Genomic DNA, 24,251 nt, shown 5'->3' on the forward strand with positions numbered 1-24,251 from the left:
TGCACTCATTACCTAACTCATACGTTGCCTCACCTCCCACTCATTACCGTACCTCCCTCACTCCTTGAGGATCCTTCTAGTTCTGAGTGTAGAACATCCGGTGTAAGTAAGGCAAACACACATCCAGTAGAGCACTAGTATTGTGTGATCGAGTATTCCACTCACACTCAACCAGTCAGGAACAACACTTCCTCTTCACCCACCAGGCATACTGGTAAAACTGGTGTCTCGGTGGCCGGTAAGACAGAACTTGAGTGAGCGCCACAAGTAGTAAAATCAAAGTGCCGATCAAAACAGTCTCCAGGTACACAGGGTGCTCAAAGTTAGTGCTCAAAGCTAGTTATACGGGGCAAAGTTATGCATTTGATGTATCAGACGTGAGTGTATAAAAGGATACATTTTTGGGGTGAGGGGTGAGCTAATACACCTGGGGGTTAGAGAGAGACATATACCTGTACACAGCTGGTGGTAGCAGTTGCTAAGGAGCAGACATTTCCATGGCTTTGATTCCCAACTTGGGAGACATCGTTTGAGCCTCGAGCTTGATCCAAATACGGATGTTAATCTTGAAAATGATCTCTTGGGGTATCCGCGTGGAGATTCACGGCCGTACTCTTGTAAACTGTCCACCAAACTTCATTCCTAAACGCGGTCGTAAACAGAATACTTACCGCAATACTGTGTACATAATGTTCACCAAGGTAACAAACAGCTGATGTCTAACAATTTATTCATTGTTGTAATCTTACATAAAATGTGTGGAAAAATTATATTTCTCTACACACCAGAATACAAAAAACAGACATAGGGCACCAGGTAAAAATGCATCTGTTCAGCAAAATAAATACGGAAATCGTCTCGCTAGAGAACCACTAAAAAGGTCTTCTTTTTATACATCTACATCATTTCATTTAAAGATGAAAAATTATCAACATTATTTCCCCCAAACCGCTCCAGATTCCTTTGTTTCACCTCGATATATAAACTTCAATCACTAACACTAGTAGTCCTCCTACACCAGTTAAAAGTTTAAACCCAATTCCTTACTGCAAGTCAGAGGAGCTGTAATATAATTGCCTACTTATCCTTCAGGTTGCAAGCACTTCTGCTGAATAATGACACTCCTGCACCCAGGAATACCAACATCTGAACCTTGCAATGCACTTGGCCCCCAGCACCGGCCTGGCCTACTCGGGTCACTATCTACCGCTACGTTGAAATCCCCAATGTACTGTCTACGGCGCAGCGTTCACAACGATGCATCCAGATACCTCAGTAACATCTAGTGATAAACATACTACACTGAGATCCATATGGAAGATAGATAAGGAGACCCAGGGTCATCAAAGAAAATATTTTAAAGTTTCCGAACTTCATCAAGAAACTGGTGGCACGTATAATGAGGCGATGCGCAGTTTGACTCCACATCCACTCTGTGTGGGACGCTGCGGCGACCCAACAGAGCCAAATAACTCGTCCTTGGAGACAAAGGGCGCCAGTAACGTAATTGAGCAAGATAAGGATCGCACCATTTGGAGGCCAACGTTATGTTAGGATAAATTATAATAAACTCCAGACAACCATCACCTCGTGATTAACAAGAGACTGCCGCCAGCGGGAAAGACATTCCGTGAGGACGAACCTGCGCCACCACCCACCTACATTGTGCCTCCGTCATCATGTGTAACTTGGGTTACGAAGTCATTCTCTACTACACTGTATGCAGCGCCTATTGGCGAGTCCTTGACAAAAGTTTCAAAAAAGGAAGTACAAAAGTATTACCGTCTTGACAAACATTCATCTTCAGAGTGCAGGGTCTGCATTTATAACGAACACAACTTGCGAGTGTATTAGCTAATCTGTAGCCAAGACTCGTAATGGATGAACCTCACGCGTGTAAAGTGAACTCGTGAACTCACCCAGACTAATGATAATGATGAAACGCAAACCTTGGTCCCCAAGTGACAGAACTAAGCTGGGCTACACAGGAGCCAGTAAATGCAGACAAGGCGAGGAAGGCGTGTGACGGGCGACAAGCCAGCGGCCGCTAGCTTAATAGCTGTGGTCCTCACGTGTAGAACCCGAAGGGTTTCTGGGCGTTTTCGTCGGGTTTGGGCGTGTTGAGGGCGGTGCCAAGGGCGAGGGGCAAGGCAGGCGGGGTGCGGGTCCCTTGATGACCTGGTCCCAACGGCAGTAGACGCGGTCGTCCACGACCACGCTTCACGGGAGTACCAGTAGTGCCGCCCGAGCTGCTACTACCACCTGTAAAGATGAAGAACACGAGTCGTTATTCGTTACGTAGGCGAAAGTAAAATGTTTAGGTCATAGTTACACAATTCAACGGTCGAGAAATAGGAAAACCTGCAGCACAGAAATGTAAAAGTGATCGTTCTAAAAAAAAATATATACCGCCTACCATGTCTTTGTCCCTGCTCGCACCGACTCACAATGACCATAACACCAGCATCACTGTCCTGACACCTTAACTCTTTCCCCTACATTCCTCTTCTCCATTCATATCAGCACCACATCATAACCACATAAACACGGATGCTACACATTCCCTGACCACTGCCAATACTCCACCCTACAGCGTGGGTCCCCCTATACAACACGCTCTACCATAGATTTCCACATGAAAACCAGAAGACACCTGAACGTCACAAAAGCTTTTGCTAGAAACCACATTCTCAGAAGTACATAAAACGAAAATCAGGCTTATTGCCTGCGGTACTGGGGAAAAATAGGAAGTCACTGGGTCGATTTTACTGACGGACGGAAACACTGATGACGAAGCAACATGCACACCTTCGCTTAAGAAAACTCCAAACAGCATTCGGAATCCTCGCACGCATACCGTATAAATTAAGAACTTCCTGACCTTGATCATTTCAAAGATAAACTACAAATTTTAATGGTCCCAAAACAACATCTGTATCCCAGAATCTTATTCAGAGTTAAAGGTCTAATCAATACCGCGACTTTAAAGTTTCATGTCATAAAGATTTTATTTCTACTGGTGTTACAGCAGAACAACGACCAAACTAAAATGCAGAAAAGCAGCTGAAAATACGATAGTCGGAGATACAAACAGAACAAAACCTTAGGAAAGTTGTCTGTGCCTTTCCGACCATACAGCGGGATCCTTTAGGTTGTATTCCTTCCTACTCGTACTGTCAGCGAGGCACTTTACTATGCTGCTGAAAACCGGACGTTGGGTTTAGCTGAGCGCGCACACATGACAATTTCCCCTCCCGGATGGCATCCCTAGCAACAGTCACTTTTACCACATGAGTGATGCTAGGAGGAGGAAATGACGAGCCCAGGGGTGGATCATGTCTCCTCATCTTCACCTTTCTTGTCATCGTCACTCCCTCCCTCTCCCTCAGCCGTCCCTGCCCTCTCCTCGCCCTTTGTGACCTACCTCCTGCAGGGGTCAGCCAGGTATAATTACAGGTGCGTCTCCCCTGGAGCCCTGGCTGTCTCCTGCCACCACCACTGTCTCGGCCATCAAGTCAGATATTTAAGAGTGCAACGCGAATGCTGGTTACTGCAACTTTCTGAGCCGGGTGGAGAGAGGCGCAGGAAGTGTGATGTTAAGTAAGCCATGTAGGAAGTTTTGCATAAGACCAGCCTCTAACAAACACGCCTGAGGTCACCTTAGCTAACTCATAACATAAAACCATCACAGGTGACTTCACTCCCCCTAAAACCCTCGGGAAAGTTGCCCCGAAACCATACTGGAACTAACTTGCACTTGGACAATATAATCTCCAAGAAAATAGGCTCACGGGAATGCTTGGCCTCCGACTGTCGAAATAAAATGCGAATGATAACTGCAACTAACAATGTCCGAAAACGTGAAAAAATACATTTCTTCTGGATACGAAAGTGCAACACAACAGTGACCACCTTAGGATACGAGTTTAAACCCTCAGTCTCTAGTGTCCTCTGGCTTCCAAGGTCAATCTCTCCCCTCCTGATGGTATCTGAGTGTGTTTGACTATGCACACTCACACAAGCCTGCTTCTCTGGCTTGATCATTACATCAGCCACTAAGAGACACTAATCACAACTGTATAATTTAACAAGCCACTCTGGCCAGCATATTAACCCACAAAATGAATGTGCTGCTTGATCATTAAAGGATGAATGTGCTGGACAATAGTTCTTAAGAGTTCAGTACATAATGTCCTCCTGATATTCATTCCACGAAGAGAAATCGTCGATACAGACGCAGACGAACACAAAAGACATCCTCTGACAACACATCCGGGTGATGCAGGACAATATGGATACCCTTCGATGGTGCGCCCCTTTCAGGACAGAACCATTAATACAGGATGATGTAACTTGAACTAAAAGGATACCATCAGTGCCTCATAGGTCCTTTACTGATATTGGGACACCATATTTGTAAAGGATACTTCAACAAAAGGTGAACTGTAATGCAAGGTGCACAAACGGCAACAGGATGCCATGCCTACGATTCGGCTCGCTAGGACGCTGCTGAAGGATGCCATATGCATTGGTCTTGCACTTCGAGGACATTAAGATTGTTTCAGTAAGTTTCAGTAGACATTAAGCTCTACAAAGACACAAACAAGCACGAAAGGAGGCTACAACAGACGTCCCACATAGCGGCACAAACCCTGCATTATCCTGGGCGTCAACCTTCTATACAGCCATTACAAAAGCACTACAAGTTAGTGCAGCAGTGATCAGTGCACTACGAGGACAAATTTGTAGCACTGCTACAGAATAGCAGATGAGGGTTTTATACCTCTCCGCACACACTGATTGAGGGTGTTGTAGACGAGGCCCTAGGCTACACCATATAGAGGCTGTCATATAATGCTATTAAAAGAGGACACTAAAAGAGACCATTGCAACAATACCAACAATGCTATGAGATGTTGCTGCTGGAGGCCTGGAATGTGAGGACATACGCTACTAAATGACCTAAGTTGTTGACGCATAAGAAACTTCTAAATAATTCATCGGTGTATGAATACACGAAAACTGCTACAGGACCCTGCTATGGTGCCCCAGAGTATAAGGACCTGCTATACAAGTCCTTTATCCCTGAAAACGATGACTTGAACATCAAATGAAACCAATCGGAGGATGAGAGTCAGAACGAAGTCGCTGTTATACACATAATACTCACCTCCATTAATTCAATACATTTCCTTGTCCATCACTCTCCTGACATCCTTCTCTGTCTCGTAGTTACCGAAGCATGACACTCGTCAAAAACACGCTCGTTAAGAATTCAGTTTGCGTGGATCGACCATCTGAACCAGTCCATATGATCAGCTGAAGGTTGCACTACGTATCTGCTTCACGAAGAAAAAATAATTGTACCGGACTTGTAGGATCCAATACACTGGAGAAGCGTGCTTACCTTCACTAACTCCTACGTAACGTAGCGCTACTGTAAACTACAGAGATGTACAGGAGGCATGATAAAACAGACAACACCGTGGGTAGGGAAACGGGCCCGTTGTAGATGTATGGCCAACGACCGATAGCCATCTGTCATCTCCAGTGAGGTCAAACCGCCTCGCGGCTTCGACTCTGTTGCTTCGTCTCGCACCACCACTTCCGAGTCTCGTCTCGTAGCTACATCTTGACCCGTCATTCTCGGGAGCTTTGCTTCGGAACGTTTATCACAGCGAGTCGTGGAGGAGGAACTTTCTTGTCCGGGGTTAGTTAGGGAGCTACTCATCCGACGCGAGGCAACTGGTCATGTGTTTCGGTAGCTAAAGGTGCCTTACTTTTTATCTCTGCCCGACCACTGAACTGAAACGGTTATCACCTACTGTATCTTTTAAGACTCTTACCTACTATTTGCAGTTACAAAAAAAAAAAGAAAAATAAATCGCGTTGAAATTTCATTCTAGTTGCATCCCATTCATCCTCCATTTTCCTTTTCTAATCGGTCATTTTTTCCTCCTCTGGATCTCACCCCCTTTCTCTTGTTTTCGATCCACCGTGACCAGTGATTCCAGTCTGCCTCTTGATGTATTACACTGTCCTTACAACCCATTTTCTTTCAACCCTCCCCCCCCCCCCTCTCCTCTCTCTCCTCCTTCTCCTCTCCTCTCCCTCTCTGCCACTCCCAGGCCATCACCGTGTGGTCGTGGTGTGGCGGGTTGCACAGTTCATTGCACTTCCTGAGCCGGCCGGCTTGCCTGGCACAGAGGAAGTCGCAACGGTGGGAGCGCGACCTCTGTATGACCTGACCCCACGTGATTTAACCCGGTGTGACCTGACTTGTTTCATTTGATAACTCGTGACATGACCTCTGTACATACCCCGAACCCGCATGATTTGACTCGGGCATGATCCGAACCCACATCACCTCTCTTACACTCGACCTGACCCCAACTTGACTCGGTGATAACCCTGTTGCGATCCGGTTTGCATGAATTCATTAATTTCATGACCTGACTTGACATTACCCGAGTGACACCACACTTCTGTATGGCTCTTACTACACTACATGAACTGACTTCTGGATAACAATTAAACCTGATTCCAGGTCACCAAATTCCTATATGTCCCATTCCACAAGACCTGGTCCCACATGACCCAATTTCCAACGCTCGGGATCCATGACCAGATCTCCTAGGAGTTCCAACTTCGAGTGACCTGAAGCTGCACAACCGGAATTAACATGACCTGTTGTCCCTGGGGGACTTGACTCTGGGAGACGACCCCTCACGGCTGACTCAGCACGACCAGAATATTTATAACTGGACACCACCGCATGACTTGGCCATATTGGAATTAAGATGCTGCTCGTCTTATAGATTACCCAAAAGAAAAAAAAATACACATTCAATGTTACCGTCAGAACCAGTTTGAACACACAGCGCATTCTTAATATACAAGTACCCTCCAAACTTGAGGTGAACCTGTACACCACAACTTGCAAGCTGCTGTGTTGACCATACGCTCCTCAAACATGTTTAATGCGGTTACACCTCCTTCCTCCAGCAAATGATTAGGTCATAAACCTCCACCCTATGTAATGTGACGATAAGACTGTGAACAACTCCATGTGACCCATTACCCCTTCAAACTGTTCCATGTGTGGCCATGCGCCTCTCCAAACTGAGCCCTCTTGCTATAAACTCTTCATATTGAGTCATTGTACAACATTCTCGAGCCAGTCTATTTAAAACCCCTACAACTACTTCATCTTACAGGAGATCCGTCCAATCGTTTATGCTTCACCTTTCGTGAAGTAAACACTGTTCCACCTTTCCCCATGTCCGCCACATACACAACCGTCCACATTAGGGTCGCCTAACCATACAGCCTTCCAGATTCTTTCAATCTGCACTGGTTAATCTCTCCAGCTATGCCTCTACCTCGGATGATTTTACTGTTTAGGTATTAATTAACATTACCCGGTCGAAACCCCAATCAACTGTTATCATTCACCAACACCTGAGCAAACAGGTTAACCCTTCCCTCCCTCTAATGGTTAACGTTTTTTCACTTCCCAAGTCCCAGAAGACTGGCCAGCCTCACCTCTAGATTCCACCACACCAGGAAATTCAATCCTCGTCCTTCTACTGGTTCACCCTACCCTGCACTTGCCTTCCCAGACTAAGGTGGTGGTGTGTCATCGTGTGCCTTGCAGCTCAGCCCACGGCTGGGAAGGGAAGAAGTTCCCACACACCCATCCAACGGTGAAAGGTATACAAAAGCGTTTCCCCGCACCAAGATGATCCAGGAAACGATGCATCTGTCACGCACCTGTGTTTATTGTAACTGTGCATGTCACACCTGTTTATAACCAACACTTTACACATGGGTACTTAACACACTTATCAACCCTTGAACACCTGTTCATTCAGCACTTCTCTGTAACCCCTACACCTGGGCTTTTGCTACGGCCTAAATGAATTCAGGTACACTTATCGTACCTATACACGTGTCAAACCCGCACACCCAAACTACGTGAACGCACCACTACCGAGTCCCTGCCACATGTTGCTTTACTCTAATCATACCTATTCACCCTCCGGGACGTGGCACAAGCTCAGTACTCCTGATACATCGGCAGAAGGTGTATCACTGGTACCCTTGCCGTAACTGCTTCCCTGTCTCCTGCACCTATCACGGTTCTACACCTCCCACTACGTACGTAGCTTCCGTGAGTCCGGGTACTAAATGGATCAGTCGATTATATCTACGAATGACAGTGCCAGGTGTAATACAAGTTACATGAGCCGTCTATAATTCCTTATTCAAAAGGGAAGATTCAAAATCTTTTAAAAAATTAGAAGGGAAAAAAAAGGTCTGAATGTAGGACGTTGCGAGGGAGAGAGGAGAGATCTGTGTCGGGTAAGATTAATGAAAGAGTCAGAAGGAACAAGTGGCTTTAGTGGAATAAATGACGACAGGGATAAACAGGTAAGTGAGGAGAGGGAAACTTCTGCTGTGTGAATGGAAGGAAGAACATGGGAGGAGAGAGCAGTGTTGAGAAAGAGTAAGGAAGAAGAATGCAGCGTCAGGTGAGAGTAAGGAGGGAAAGGGAGGCTGGAGGAGGTTCCGGCGTCGCGTGGCTGCCACTTCCGCTGCCATGTTTGCAGAAGGTGGGCGGTGCCAGTGACGTCAGGGCGACACCCACAGTAAACACGGGCAGCCAAATACTGCCCCAAGCAACAGCTGGATGTCCACCCACCTCCCACTGACGTGACGGCAACACATCCTCCAACACAGGCAGCCAAACATTACCTCAAGCATCATCTGACTGTTCACTTCAGTGTTCCATCTCTTACCACGTCACACCAACACGTCCTTTAATGGTACTACTTCTACAGAAAAGGGATGGGTGGGGGATAGAGATTTCAAGGGAGGGAAGGTAAGGAGAGTGGGAGAGGGAGGCGCAGGGTCAAAAGAGCAAGTAGTCCCCTCGTGCCAGCGGTGTCATGAGGCGCGGGGGACCTCACCTGGTCACCTCCCACCCTCACCCCAGCTTCAAGGCCACACCATTCACGCCCACACCCTCACCGCTAGGAATGACGCCCCGCCTGACACTGCTGCACTACCCATTCTTGGGATGCAGGATGCTGTGGCGCAACGTCTTGGGATGCAGGCTGCGCTGTGTCGTCAGTGTTGCACGTGATAGCGCACGTCCCCACACTGCGGGTTAAGTTTGGAGAAAGCCCGTGACGGTAGCGTTACCAGAGTGAGACAGAGCATCATAATGCAGGTCATAACGGTAACGGAAGGAAACGGAAAGAAGACCTCGAGTAGCATGTAGTACAGGGCATGGAGGGGCGTGTTACACAAGTGGTGGAAGACGTCACTGTGGCAGCGGGGAAGGAGCGCTCCCCTCTTCCACACCCCAACCTCACTCCCAACCTCCTCACACCCTACTTACTTACCTACACCCAACCCCTACCCTCCGGAGGCCCTCCCATCACATCACCACTGCACCCCGCCTACCACAGCCACCTCACCAAAACACACTCGGACACAATACAAACAATGGCAAGGAATACAGGCAAAAACTACAAGGTCTCACATCCTGAACAAAAAGGAAAAAAAATACATATATACGTGACTCCTTACGCTACCCGCTACGACCTGGGGCGGGGCTGAGGACACGTGAGGCAGGTGGAGACAGACAGACGGGCCTACACGTCAGATGGACGGGAGAAGACCCGTTGCCATGCAATGTTACGTAACCCCTTGAGCACTTCGGTACGATCCGAGTGCACGACTGTACGACCCTTGGGTGTGATGGTCTGACCTTTACGAGTAAGGTCAGAGGTCGGGCCATTATACCCAAGAGTCGTAGAGGCGCGTTCGACGGGTTATGCGAAGTAAAACAACTTACAAGTAGCAGTAGGACAGAAGGAGAGGAGTAGTGTGGTGGTGGTGGCGACGTTGTGGTAGTGTTGGGATGATGGTGTTGAATTCACAGAAAGAGACGGGAGGAGGAGCAGACAGGCGGGGAAGGATAATGAGGAGGAACAAGAACTAACAAGGCCATATCATAAAAATTTTCACTGTCATGAACTGATGGCAGATTAGGTTGCACGTTCACATGTCCACCCGTCGCTCGGTAATAACACCATGTTTCCACCACGCTCAGCCGTACTTTGCATAAAATAAGCCGTATTTTCACCACGCTGGGCGAAATTTTCATACAGCAAGCCCAAAATTTCTCAACGCTGAGCCGTACGTTCGTGATCAATCATATTTCCACCCTGCTAAGCCATATGTTCCCAAAGGTACTTTTCTTTAAGAGCCATTTTTGGTGTTTCAAAAGTTACGGTGTGTACATCTCTGACCAGGCCAGCTCAGAGAGTCATCCGGTTCCTTGTGTGATGAGGGGTCAACTAGTTATCTAAACTGGGTCGATGTGTTAGAAGTGGGCTTACCTAAAGTGTGAGTAAGTAGTCGAAAAGGCTTTCCTACGAGTCTTTTGAGCCAGTTCGCAGCAGTGTCCTTCACTACTCCCCATGGAGGTCTCATATGGCCCGACTCACAACTGTGAAGATGTCCCGTGACATCCTAAGATGATGGTGATGCAAGGAGAGGATGAGTAAGGGGTAGGAAAAAAAGGCAATTGTTCGTGCCTGTGGATCCCTCAGCTCAGACGCTGACACTAACACTGTCCACTGCCATCTGTGCTCTCCCAGAGCCCTCCTCTTCTTAAGAAACAATGAGAATATAAGCTCGAAAACACCCGGCATTTATTTACAGCTCTGCTATTGTTACTCCACTCATTCTTACAACTCATTTCCATCTCTAGTATCCTCACTCGATTCATACACACACTACTCTAGTGGGAACATTCTATTCATTTACAACTGTTGTTATCACTCCATCAATTTACAACTCTTTTGTCATAACGACTAGCATAAACTCGGCTAACACTGGTCCATTCACTTACAACACTACTATCCATTACAGGCAATTCATAAAGCCACCGGCATGACTCATGTCATTCACACCTCTGCTACCATCACGTCGGCCACAGGTGGAATCCTCCGGAGTCCCCTCCAGCAAGGCCAAGCTGTAGCCTCACTGGGTTCCTGTGCCTCCCTAGTGCATGGAGCAATAGAATTCTGCCCTGAGGCTCCACCGTGGTTATGACTTGGTCATCTCTTGACTGATCAGCCCTACGAATATTTTAGAAAATGAGGCTATGCATCGGTCACCTTCAAATGAGAGCAAATGCACATTTCTGGAGCTTTTAAAAAGATTCAGTGTAACCGTTCTCTACCTGTCTCTATCTATCTGAAGGTATCTACTGGTGTTCTGATACACGGTAAAACTCTCCCTCAGGAGGGGAAACCCACCTGACCATGGCAGTTAAGAAGCATCGTCTCAGTACACCTGCATCACGGAGGCCGCCCTACCCCTCTCCCTGGCCTGGTTCAGGTGTTTAATAACACGTTTCTCAGCCTAGAGATATACATTCATAAACGCCCGTAACCGTGCCATCTGCTATTACACCCATTCTGCTGCGCTCTTGAATGTCACCACAGTTTTATCGAGAACTTGACCCATTAAAGTAACCCCTGTCATTTTTCAGCTAATGACAACATTAGACGACGAGAGTTTTTGGAACAGTAGAGTAGCGATTTGCATGTGCGGCAGCCGGAGACGGAACTAATAACAGAACGCTATCCACCTTGCTGCTGTTGTATTTCACCTGTTATGGAAAACAGGCGACGAATCTTCAAACTTTACCGACACGTTCTTGTACCGGTTCCCGGTACCATGGTACCGGTTCCCGGTACCATGGTAGCGGGAGTAACCGTACCGTTTGAGATGCCAACGTAATGGGAGAAACGATACCGTTTACGACGAGGTACCATGATAACGGGAGCAACGGTACCGTTTAAGAACTGAGGATGAGGGAGAAGAGAGGGGGTGTGTGAGGTGTGCGGCCTGAGGGTGTGGGTCTACTAAAACCCCGGTCTTCAACCACTTCCCCAGCACTGCCAGCTTCATTCAGCTTGTCCACCTTCCCTTCACCTGAGGCCCAACATTCCTATCTTCATGAATTTCGAGGTCGAGCACAATTTTCTTGCACGCAGTAGTAAATAAAAAACGAAGTCAAGCTTTGTCACATCGGAGTGATTCCAGCACGGACAGTACACACCATCATTGCCAATTTCACGGCAATAGAATGATCTTTACTTCTTTTACTTCTCTTTATAATCATTATCTATTTTCTTTATATATAAACTTATATACTGGCAGCAGTTGAGCTAATTGCAATCCGCGGCTTGCATGGCCCTGGACTGTAACTGCATATCGTCATGTACACAGCACCGGACGACGTACAGAACACGAGTGACGTACAGCACGTCCTGCGTACACATCACGGGTGACGTACACAGCACCTGATGACGTAAGAGCACCACTGTTATGTACAACAACAGGGAGCAACAACGAGCACGGAAAGAAAGCGGGAAACACTTAGTGCCATTCATCACCACAGGGAAACTTCCTCCAAGTAATGAGGCAAATAAATTAGGAAGTTCGTCAGGTCTCACTCGACCCCTGCAGATACAAGTGTTCCCCTCACACACACTCTTGCTACCCAGGACATTCCATCGGACGTATCCGCACTGTGTCACGTCACTGAGAACGGATCACTCGTCGCTGACCAACCCAAAGCGCCAGCCCGTATCCATGTTGCACCTTTATTCTTTTCCTATTACCAGCCTACGTCATCATAAACACCGCTGGACAATCTTCCTCGCAGTTTTTATCATCTACGACGCCATTTACAGAATCCACATTATACAACACTGGCAGAACACACAGAAATAGTAAAGCAAACTAAAAGTTTTGAAAACTATTAATGTCTAAGTGTCTCCAACGCCGTCGTGTTTGGTATCCGCTCAGACCCAAGGAGATCTGAAACAAAAACTTGATCCACTAAAGAGAAGATTCAAGCAACTTGTACGGAGGTTAAGACATTCAGATTGTATCAACTAAAACAGATACGACATACATGGAAAACATGAATAGTGTGATGCCAAAATGTGTAGAGAAATAAAAAAAAATATCCTATACAAGAAAGACAGACGAGGTGGACATTATCTGATGAAAACCTTTGAAAACCAGAGTACCATCAGAGACAGCAATGTCGGGGTCTATCGTCGGCAAATACAAGGAACCTCATCAGACCGTCACTGTGTGAATTATGGGAGGAACTGGACACCCTCCTTCAGTCGAGTCCGAACAGTTCTACTGCAGGGGCTATGCTGGCATGAGGACTGTGGCAACATGCGGATAAATTAGGTTATCATCAGAGATGCCTGCCAACAGGTCTTGCCCTTCCAGCAGCGTAAACCAGGCAGAAGAGTAGGTCAAGCGCCAACCAACACAGCAACGCCAGGTAGCGAGGACTTGGGAGCACACAGCCGTAACTCTCCAAATCCCAGGCTACCCAGACGAGGAAGAGGAGGAGGGACAGAGGGAAGACAATGGAGGAGGAAGAGGCGGCGGCGGCGGCGGCGGCGGTAGTGATGAGGGAGGTGTGAACACGGTGGCACCACCACCTGGACCACCACACTCACTCTACCGCCCTCAGGACGTGTAGGACGTCTCCATCTGGACCACCACACTCTCCCGCCCTCAGGACGTGTAGGATGGCATAGGAGGCATTCTCAATCACCGCCACTAATGTACTGCTGCGCTGGGTTATGTACGTCTCGTGGTCGACGACACTAACGACTGTGGACGTGAGGGAGAGGAGGCAGGACTCGTACTAGATCAAAGACACACGCACACACACACACACACACACACACACACCCAGGGGAGAAACAAAATCGGTACAGGATATTTAGGGTAATAATGACAGAACACAGAGAGAGAGGAGGAAAAAAAAAGTAGGGCGGGGTCTGGTGGAGGGAATGACAGTTCTGCCAACACAACAATGAAAGACACGGGATAAAAATTGTCGAAAAACTTGGGAACTCCCTAAGAACCACAATATCAACCAACGTGAAAAAATTATATATATCTTGTGATGCGGACAAGGTAATGTTACCCTCTTTTCTTTTTTTTTCTTTTGATATCCTAACGAACGGAAAGGAAGGTTATTTGGTTATTCGGTTAAATATCACAGTGATTCACGAATGAATAATCATCATACAGCATACGAAACCAGCTATGTACATTAGTAATTAAGTGGTATGGAAAATATGATGAAACAACCGCGTGTAAATTAGAGGCCCACAACCTTAGGTGTATAATTACTTCATGAATAAGGGAGCAGGAGAGCACAGGTGACGACGCATTCACGAAAAGGAGCTCCACGAGTGTACAACTCTTCCCCCTGGACTGTACAAACAGGAAATTACGTACAGGTACAAAAGAAGTACTTAACACACACACACACACACAGTATGTCTGATGGCACCTAGCACCCTCACCTGCCACAGACCACGGTCACATTATCTACATGTATCAGAGTCCATAACTACCACGTACAGGTTTATGTGTGGGGGGTTCGTGTGTGTTGCCTCGGGGACCAGTGAAGACACACCAGACAGGATGTAACCAGATCGCCAGGGGACTCCAGAGACAAGGATAAAACGTATGACGTGTATTGCGAACCACAGGCAAACAAAGAAATTTGATACAACAACGAAAATGAATTTGACAATTCCGTCATTCACAAGTTGACAGTGTTGCTGATGTGGTGGGAGGAGGAGGAGGAGGTGGTAAGGGGAAATACTCTCCGCATAGCGTTGCGTCAACGTAATTATCAGCGTTCTGGTAACCTTCGACTCCCGTCAGTGACGGCATGCACCTCACGCATGATGAACACAAACCCGCAGCAGGTAAACTTTTGAACACACACACACACCTCTACCATACTAATTCCTACTGTATCTAATTCGGATTTGGACTTAAGAGGGTAATGCTGTCTTCTTTTTTCTCGACAAAACATCTACAATTCCTTTACGGAACAATTCATTCCTACATACGAGCTTTCTGGTTCTATCATCCTCTGTGCTTGCAAGAGCAAATATCATTGCAAAAAATAAGTTATGCAAGTGAATATCTGACAATATTATGATCAACAAAAGTGTCATTGTGTGTCCGGAAAGGGAAGGATTTCAATCACAATATACTAACCCACATCTCAGGCACTCCACAGACGAGTGTATATAGAGTTACGCAAAGAGGGTTGAGTGATGAGGACAGTCACAAGAGTAAGCTTAAGGCGACTAATGTGTAACGATCCCGTCTGATGTAAAGCTGCCACAGCTGGGCGCCCTCATCTCTCGCCCCTCCCAGTCACCCATAAAGCAAAACACTCTCATATCTAAGATGACGTGGATGTAAACATCAAACAACAGCGGAGTTTGCCGGTCGACTGGCAAGCATGTCTCCCAGGACGAGGCGAAGACCAGTGAGCCATGCTTGCAAGACAGACACCGACGGTATATACGGATCACGGTAGATGCCCCACCAGCGCGCGGCTCGCACAGGACTACATCATAACCAAACTACGTCAAGGTGTCAGTGTGGCGTGGGTAGAGGCAGCCAGCGCCTGTGAGACACAAGTTGGTCACTGGGACACTGGCCTGGGAGCAAGGGGCGCTCCTTCTGCCGACGGCACTACAAGGACATCCGCCGATGATTACTACGCCCATACTACAATAAAATTCCCGGCACATCCTGTCCCTTCTCCTGCCTCATCTCTCTTCCTCCCCAGCAGCCGCGCAACTCTGAGTGGGCACTCACTAATTTGGCTCACGTGGACTCATCAATTTGGCGCTCATCTTCTAAGTTACTGCTCGCCCACCTACTAAATTGGTGGTTCTGCACTCATTAAGTTGGCAAACATGCACTTATCAAGTTGACGCCCGTGTACTCATTAAGCTGTCGCCCGTGCATTAATTAAACTGTCGCTGTTGCGCTCGGTACGTTGGGCCTCGCATCCTTTCACTGACCCTGGCACCCGTGCAATCCTCCTCACTCGGCGAACCCCAAGTTAAGTCGTCACCTCCTCCCTCAACCAAGCCACGGAACGGACGTTACGCCAAGATGCCGTCTCACCAAGAAGCTCAGGTTATTAAATACTAATTTCTTGTTCATCATGATAACATTAGGACGTCAACATGAACAACATGATAAGTTTCCGGGAGAAAGGCATCTCTGAAAGTACCATCCGCACGGCGTTAAGTGCTGGGAATCTGAGGAAGTGGCGGAGGGTCGTGTTAACTATCGCCAGAGCGATGTGATGCTATAATATGCTGCTGCTGCTACAAGTGCGTATATATATATATATATATATATATATATACTCTAGCAGCTGCGTACTTTATGTTAATGCATCCACTGCAAACAGATGTCGAGGACTAGATGGTGTCTTTGACAGCCGCCAGACTGATATAAACACGTCACATGGTAAGTCTGTATTTGATGATCAGCCTCTTATGTGCGACGATACTACACTTGGAGCATCAGGACCTGCCCTTTAAGTTTAAGGTATGGTAATAAACGCAAACGATTGCACCGTCGTGATCAAGGGGTTAAGCACCATACACCAATCAGGTTGAACGTGACTGAGATACAAGGGTATATGTAGCCCAAGGACACCTCAAAATGGTCCAGGTGTTCACGGCTGAGGACAGCGACGTGGTTTGAGGATGCTAACGACTTCCACTGACGTCTCCAGGAACTCCCTCACCCCGAGGCACAGGCCTTGAGCTGGTGACATCACGCGGATCCCCATATATGTTCATCCTCTCACAAACTCCACACCAAACGTAAAATGACTGGTGTGACCGCCAGGTCAAACGACTGGCGTGAGTTAGGTCAAATGACTGGCGTATCAGCCAGGTTGAATCACTGGCGTGAGAGTCAGGTCGAACGACTGGTGTGGCAGTCACCTCCAATGACAAATGGCAGAAGCTGAACTGATGTGGAAGGCACTCGCGTCGAGTCGCTGCTACGACAATTAAGCTGTTTAATGACATGTATATATCTTTAATGTCGAGTGAACATGTGTCAGTAAGGTTAAATGGCTAGCACAGGTGCGGCAAATGATCTTACGGGAAACGATTCATTTGACAAAGTAACTTACATTGCGATCGGGACGGGCAACCGTGACCATCATGGTAGTCAGGTAAGACAAGGTCTGCACTATGAAATTGACTGTACTGTGGTGCTGTCCGAGGCAGGTCATTAGTCTTCATCAAGACATTAAATTTAAGAAAAAATATATATCGGTAACCCTCAACGTGCGATGGTATCTCACATTTTAATTACGACCGACCTGGCTCATCCTGAGAATCGATAGAAAAGAAAAAAAAATGGAGACGACGGCCACGGCCGAAGGCTGGGGACTTACAGCCTTAGGGCGAGGCGAAGTACAGGCCTGGGTCGCATGAAGCTGGCGACCGGAGGCTGAGGGAGCCGCCGTTGCAGTGTAATTAGCGCAATGAAGGGTGTGTGCCCCGCCCGCCTCAGGGGGACGCCATCACGGGTATGGGACGCCAGAGAGGGGAGTATAGGGCTAGTGTGGGGGAGGGATCAAAAAGGGCGACATAGGTGGGAGGAGACAAAGTAAAAGTACAACGCTGAAAATGCGACAGGATACTTGGAGATCCGCAGGGGGAGGAGGAAGGCAAGACACTCTCGGGAACCAAAGAACGATGACTATTGTCAAGGAAAAGCAGGATGTCGTGACTCCACAGGTGCCAGATCCGAGAGAGAGAGAGAGAGAGAGAGAGAGAGAGAGAGAGAGAGAGAGAGAGAGAGAGAGAGAGAGAGAGAGAAACGATGCTCCCACTCGGTGGGAGGGAGGCAGACCAAGGGAACAGAGGGACGAATGGACATAAAGTTATAAGAATGAAATGGGAATAACGGATGACAATGACGAAGACCTGAGAACTCCAAGGAAGGGAAGGGTAAAGTATATATGGCGAAAAGGAGACCCAAAATTCGGAACTATAACAGTTGGGAACGTCAGGCAGTCAGGCCGCTAAGTACTGGCAAAGGGACGCTGGGAAGGACTGAAAATACCCAGAAATAGCAGACGTGTTCTGGGGGCTGGTGCTCGCTCAGGAAGAACAAGGACATCAGAGTGGACGAATTATAAAAAAAAAAAAAAAATAGGAAGACAGTGACTGCCCTCCGGGAGTCAGTCTGTCGTCGACGGGGATGCGTGTGGTGATCAGTGATGTGTGGGCGTAGTCGCTGATGCTGGCTACATTGGGGGTTAGCTGGGCGGAAGTGCCTTGGGGCAAGGGCCAGAGGGGTTGGACCCTTGACACACACACACACACGCACACACACACACACACACACACACACACACACACACACACACACTAGGTAGCGTAAGGATGTTGCGTAGCAAGGTAGCGTTGACGGAGAGCGGCTCTTCGGGACCTCCAGAGCAGGTGACACTGTTCATAATACTGATCCTGGCAGTGGCCAGAGACGTTTAGTGGGTAGCAGGAAAGCAGGTCCCTCGGCTGTGCTCAACGTTGTAGGATCCACACCTTCCACCCTCACTGTGTCAACAACGCCGCCATTAAGACCGTCAGGTATGTACTTCCACAACACTGCTAACGACGCCAATACCCACGACACAAAACCAGCTTCACTACCCATAACATTATCAGTGATAACAGTGCCCGCAGCACCTGTACCTACGCCAGTATACACACCAATACCACAAACCCCTCAGGCCGCAGCTTCTACGTCAACACCAACGCCATTTCCGACATCAGTACGAAGAAATGCCACCGAACTTTACCCACAACAGGCAACGTCGCCATCTACATCACTAGCAACACCACCAGCTACTACAGGACACCACACACTGCTTACCGCTACCCTCTGCACGAACATGAACACCTCTGCTCATACCACCAGCATCAGCACTTCCCACACCACCACAAGTAACGCTACGACGCTGAACACCACCAGGACCGCCACTGTCCGCCCACACCAGGAATGCGAATACCCAAAGAAGCTAATACACTTTCTTCCCAAGAGATTATATATATATATATATATATATATATATATATATATATATATATATATATATATATATATATATATATATATATATATATTACACTGTACGCTGCACGACAAGTTGCAATTCATCTCAACAAATTTAGATTGAAAGAGATACCGAGAGACAAGTGGTTCAGATTGCTCCTGTACCTCAGGTGTGTACCTGCCTCTTACTATACTGTCTTGCAGACCAGCAAAGCACCATCATTATTATTATTATTATTATTATTATTATTATTATTATCATTATTATTATAATTATCATCATTATTATTAAACAGCTGTTGTCACTATAATCTGGCCCTACTGTTGTCACTACCATAAGCCTGCCTGCACTGTTCTTCATTACCCTCCATCAGATGGCTTACAATGATGTCACTGCCACCAGTCCTGATCCACAGTACCACCATCTGGTTCACACTGCTATCATAATTACTACTGCCACCTAGGCCACAATGCTGTCAACTCCCTACAGCTGGCTCAGGCCACCTCCACCACAGCCAGCTGGTTCATACTGTTGTCAATGCCATCAGCTGGATACACTGCTCTAATTATCAACAATTGGCTCACACTGGTTTCCGTGCCACCACCTGACCTACAATAATTTCAGGACCAACTGGCTACCACCAGGTCCAAACTGTTTTGGCCATGACCAGTTGGTCCAAACTGTTCTCACCACCACCAGCTGATCCACACTTTCCTCACCATCACCAGCTGGTCCAAACTGTTCTCATCATCACCAGCTGGTCCAAACTGTTCTCACCATCACCAGCTGGTCCAAACTGTTCTCACTGCCACCAGCTGGTCCAAACTGTTCTCACTGCCACCAGCTGGTCCAAACTGTTCTCACCATCACCAGCTGGTCCAAACTGTTCTCACTGCCACCAGCTGGTCCAAACTGTTCTCACTGCCACCAGTTGGTCCACACCGTTCTCACTGCTACCAGCTGGTCCAAACCGTTCTCATTGCTACCAGCTGGTCCAAACTGTTCTCACCATCACCAGCTGACCCACACATGCAACGCCACAGTTGCTTCTGCTTCTTCCCCCACCTCAACCCCCTCCCACCCACGCCATTTGCTTTATTTGTCGAGGTGTTTACTAGTCGTTATTAACCTGAGGCGGGGTGGGGTGGGGGAACGGGGCGGGGTTGGGGAACGGAGGGGAGTCCACGCACTCCGCAGACGTTGTCACACCAGTGCAACGTCCGGACACATGTGGTGTGATCCACATTACGCCTCTCAGGACAAACTCGTTAAAGATATTAATATTTCTAAACGTTTCATGTGAAAAAATATATATATATAAATGTGTTTATGGCAGGGTTTTTTTTTTTTCCACCTTTGATACTCTCTTACTGAAATTGACTTGTGTTTAGTTTTCTTCTTCTGTTAGTGTCATCTTCCATCTCATCAAAGAACAAGTCTTGGTAGTACGGTCAGGTCAGGAGCTTCCGCGTCAGGCAAAGTGCTGACCTCCGCTCCTTCAAACCCACGCACACCTTCCCTAAAGAGCACTTGCCCATGTATGGCGCCAGTCCAACAGTAAACAAAATATGGTTCAGGAATCATGCATAAATGCATGAAATGATCTGTGAACTAAACAAACGCTTCCCTTGCAGCTCCTTCGTCATATCAACAACAACAATCCACGAAGCGATAAGAACAGAGGCGATCCTGTTCACATGAATTCTAATACGACCAGGCTGAGACTCGCCACCTTAGTCAACACTGGCAACTCATCACGTCTCCTGGCATCAATCTTCTAAATGATAAAAAAAAAAAAAACATCGAAAATGTTGACAGACAGACCCCAGCCCGGGTTCCTCCTCGTGTTATACATTCCCAAGGAGAAGACCTCTTTGTATCAACCTGGACCAGATGTCGACCAACCTTCCAGACGTTCACTGCTGCTCTCATGCAAGGAGAGGAGCTCATACTTTCGTAATGATGAAACACATAATAAACACACAGTAGTTATAACAACTGGGGTGAACCCGTTAACAATATACACACGTACACCAGCACCATACGTGATGACTTAGTGAAGGTGTGATGATCGGTCATGGAGTGGTACGATTTTAGACCAGAGCCATGTCAACAGGTCGTCCTGGTGGTGTTTACCGTGAAACACAACGGCAACGCTTCGCACCTCTACCCACACTCTCTAGTTCCCGACCTCTGCCACGGCAGAGCAGCCCAGCCACCGTGTTCACACTCCTGTCCAAGCAGCAGGACCGATTAACACCTTGAGCAAGAAAGTGCGACCCTTGAGCAAAACTGTATGACCCTTAGGTATGATGGACTTGGCGGCCTCTGACTTGATCCAAAAGGGGCGGGTCAAAGGCCAAGGCCATCGTACCCAAGGATCGCGCTGTCATGATCATGGGGTTAATCGGTACCCGCTGCTGAGAGAGACGTGCGGGCTGTCCGGCCGTGGCCGATATCGGGGTCTGAAGGGGGCGGGGTGAGTGGCGTTCCTGCAGCATGAGTTAACACACGAGTGGGACGCATGACCCTCATTTTCCGGTAATGGGTCCAGTGTATCAGCGGGCTTTTGACAGGTGAGGCGGCGTACCCAGTTGACCCAGGGTTAGCCAAGTGAACTCGGGGGAACCCAAGAGAAACCAGGCGAGGCCTGGCGTGGGTAACCCCTGTGACTACTGCAAAGCGACCTATACTACCACCTGCCTCTTATTTACCGCCCGGCCGCCCACCTATCCGCTCACGTTGCTGCCTTCACTCCCAAGCCGACCCCGAGACTAACCTGGACCTACATATTAAAACCTCTTCACCTCCAGTGTCCCTGGCCGTCCACACTAACACCTGGCCGACCATAGCGCCGCCTAGTCATCTACAACACCACCTGGCCACCCACACCACTACCTGGCCGCCCTCACTCTAACTGAGCCATCGAAGCACCACTTGATGGTGCAGAGAACATGTGATGATGATGATGATGATGAATTAGAGAGACGATGATCGTGACGACAATGAGCTGAAAAGGTAATATGATGACTATTTGTTATGGAAGAGTCATGCAATGACGACGACTTATGAAAAGGTATCCCTCATGTGATGATGATGATGATGATGATGACTACCAAGGACCGGACCATGACCCTTCCTTACTCCCGCAGGAGACGGGAGGCGCACACACTCACCTGGCGACCCAGCGGAGGACACCATGGCTGCAGCTGAAGAGGCCGCGACGGCTGCTGCGGCAGAGGCAACTGCTGCGGCCTCCGTGGCCCTGGAGAGTCGACCTCTGAGACCCGAGCCCTTGGGACGGCCGCGCTTCCTTTGGCCCCTGACGGGTGGTGCCGAGGTGACGCCGCTGCCACCCACCACGCCGAGGCTGCCTGACGACGACACTGTGGGAGGAATAAGCTGGTTACTGCGCTGGACATCATCAAGACAGCTGGCCCTCTACCATGACCCATGCAGGCACGGGTCGTGGTGTTTGGAGAGGTGCCAGGAGGGGAGAAGGGGCCAAGGTGTTTGGGGAAGGGGTAGTGTCATGAATGGGTCAGTGTGTGTGGGCTGGGGTCAGTATACTGAGAGGGGTCAGTGTGTGTGTGTGTGTGTGTGTGTGTGTGTAGGTCAAGGATTAAAGTATATGGGAAAAGCTCGGGAGTTTGTATGTGGAGAGGCAGGCGTGTATGAGGAGGGTGGGCGTGTGTACGAGTGGTGTCGTGGGAAAGGATGAGCGACTTCTGATGGTGGTCTAGGACTATAGGTTATCAGCTGGAGCACTGGGACAGTAACCTAGATGTCTGCATTCTACCAACAGAAACATGATAGTGGAGCACAGGGCTCCTCCTCAACCTCCGGCATGAGAAATGACAATAAGAAACATCAGATATCAAAGAGAAGAATATCTCGACACGGTAATTTCGCTGCAAAAGACGAAAAACACATTCTAATACAGTCGCTGGATACCCTTAGGCAATAAGGTTGTCCTCCACTACTCTGCAAAGAAAAAAATATGCATAATTCTTCTTAACTCGACGGGTGTAACACGGACCAGAGATGCCTTACTAATAAGTGATATAACTGAGGTATTTGTCCAATAGCAATGAAGTGTATTATTGATGGTCATTGCTTCGACAATGACATATGATAAAACATTGCTATGTTCTCTAAACTCATCAAAAAATCTGCCTACATTTGTATTACACCTTGTCTTTAACTTCATCACATCTACTCGTTTCTACTGAAGTGAAGAAGAAAAGATGGCGAGTCTCAGTAATACATTCATTTTCTATCTTCGTAACTTATGTAATATCCTTTTTTCACGAGGGCGTGTGCGGGGAGGAGTGGGCGTGTGAGGGTGGAGGTTTAGTGAATGTGGAGGGAGACAAGAGGTATTGCAGAGGTGGTTCTGTGGCGGGAGGGAGGGATATGTTTTTGGTGGTGTATGTGGAGTGTATGTTTTATGGGTCGTGGAGGAGTTGTGGGGGGGTGCAGGTGTTGCAGGGAGGGGGTGATGTAGGTGGGGGCGTGTGTGTGGGGGAGGGAGTGCGTGAGGTAGGACACGTGCCGTGCTGGAGGACAAAAGAGAAGACCACTGTGGCCCAGACTGCTATTGTCCTACTGCCTGGCGAGGCTCCCTCTGCCCTCCGGTTATACGCTACACCCTCATACTCCCCTCACGCTACATCCCTAACACTCCGCTACCTACTGCATCTTCACACTCAAGGTACACCATCACACTAGAATCCTAACCTTCCGCATCTTGTCGCATCTCCACAATTCTCTCACGCTACACTATCACAAGCGCTTTCAATACAGTTCTCACCTTCGTCCAGATCACACTCTGACCATAATACAGACAGGGAACACATTAGTATACGAACATACGCTCACACAACCTTAGCTTCACACCTTCATCTTACGCTAAAACCGAACACACACACGCACTACAAATGACAGTCCTCGCAGTCATCACTCTACTCCTCCTCTTCTTGTTCCACTCCCCTACGGCGACGTACTCACACTACACGCCATCGCACACTCACTTCACGCTGAAATGAAACTCCTCTGTTGACCGCTGCCTCAGCTCAGACCCTCAACCAATTCATAAGCATATTTCCGCCATGCTCCACGAACTCTTTACATCCACCTCTCATCCACTGTGTACGTTTAAGGAAAAATCGCCTTCAGAAACTTTCTGGAAGACTAGAGTGTTCTGTACACCAGC

At 48.0% G+C, this 24,251-nt stretch overlaps 1 protein-coding gene across 1 annotated transcript in view; it reads right to left on the reverse strand.

Annotated features, from left to right (window-relative positions):
* Nucleotides 1-713: 713 nt before the first annotated feature.
* The window catches only part of Ino80 (chromatin-remodeling ATPase INO80), a 243,752-nt gene continuing 220,214 nt past the window's right edge, over nt 714-24,251 (reverse strand). The window contains exons 31-32 of the mRNA XM_071679441.1: nt 22,213-22,422; nt 714-2,262 (exon numbers count right to left, since the gene is read on the reverse strand). Of these exons, the coding sequence (XP_071535542.1) occupies nt 2,069-2,262; nt 22,213-22,422 (404 nt within the window). The 3' untranslated portion in view covers nt 714-2,068. The remainder of the gene's footprint in view (nt 2,263-22,212; nt 22,423-24,251) is intronic.

The sequence above is a fragment of the Panulirus ornatus genome, chromosome 29, assembly GCF_036320965.1.
Source record: "Panulirus ornatus isolate Po-2019 chromosome 29, ASM3632096v1, whole genome shotgun sequence".
Taxonomy (NCBI): Eukaryota; Metazoa; Arthropoda; class Malacostraca; order Decapoda; family Palinuridae; genus Panulirus; species Panulirus ornatus.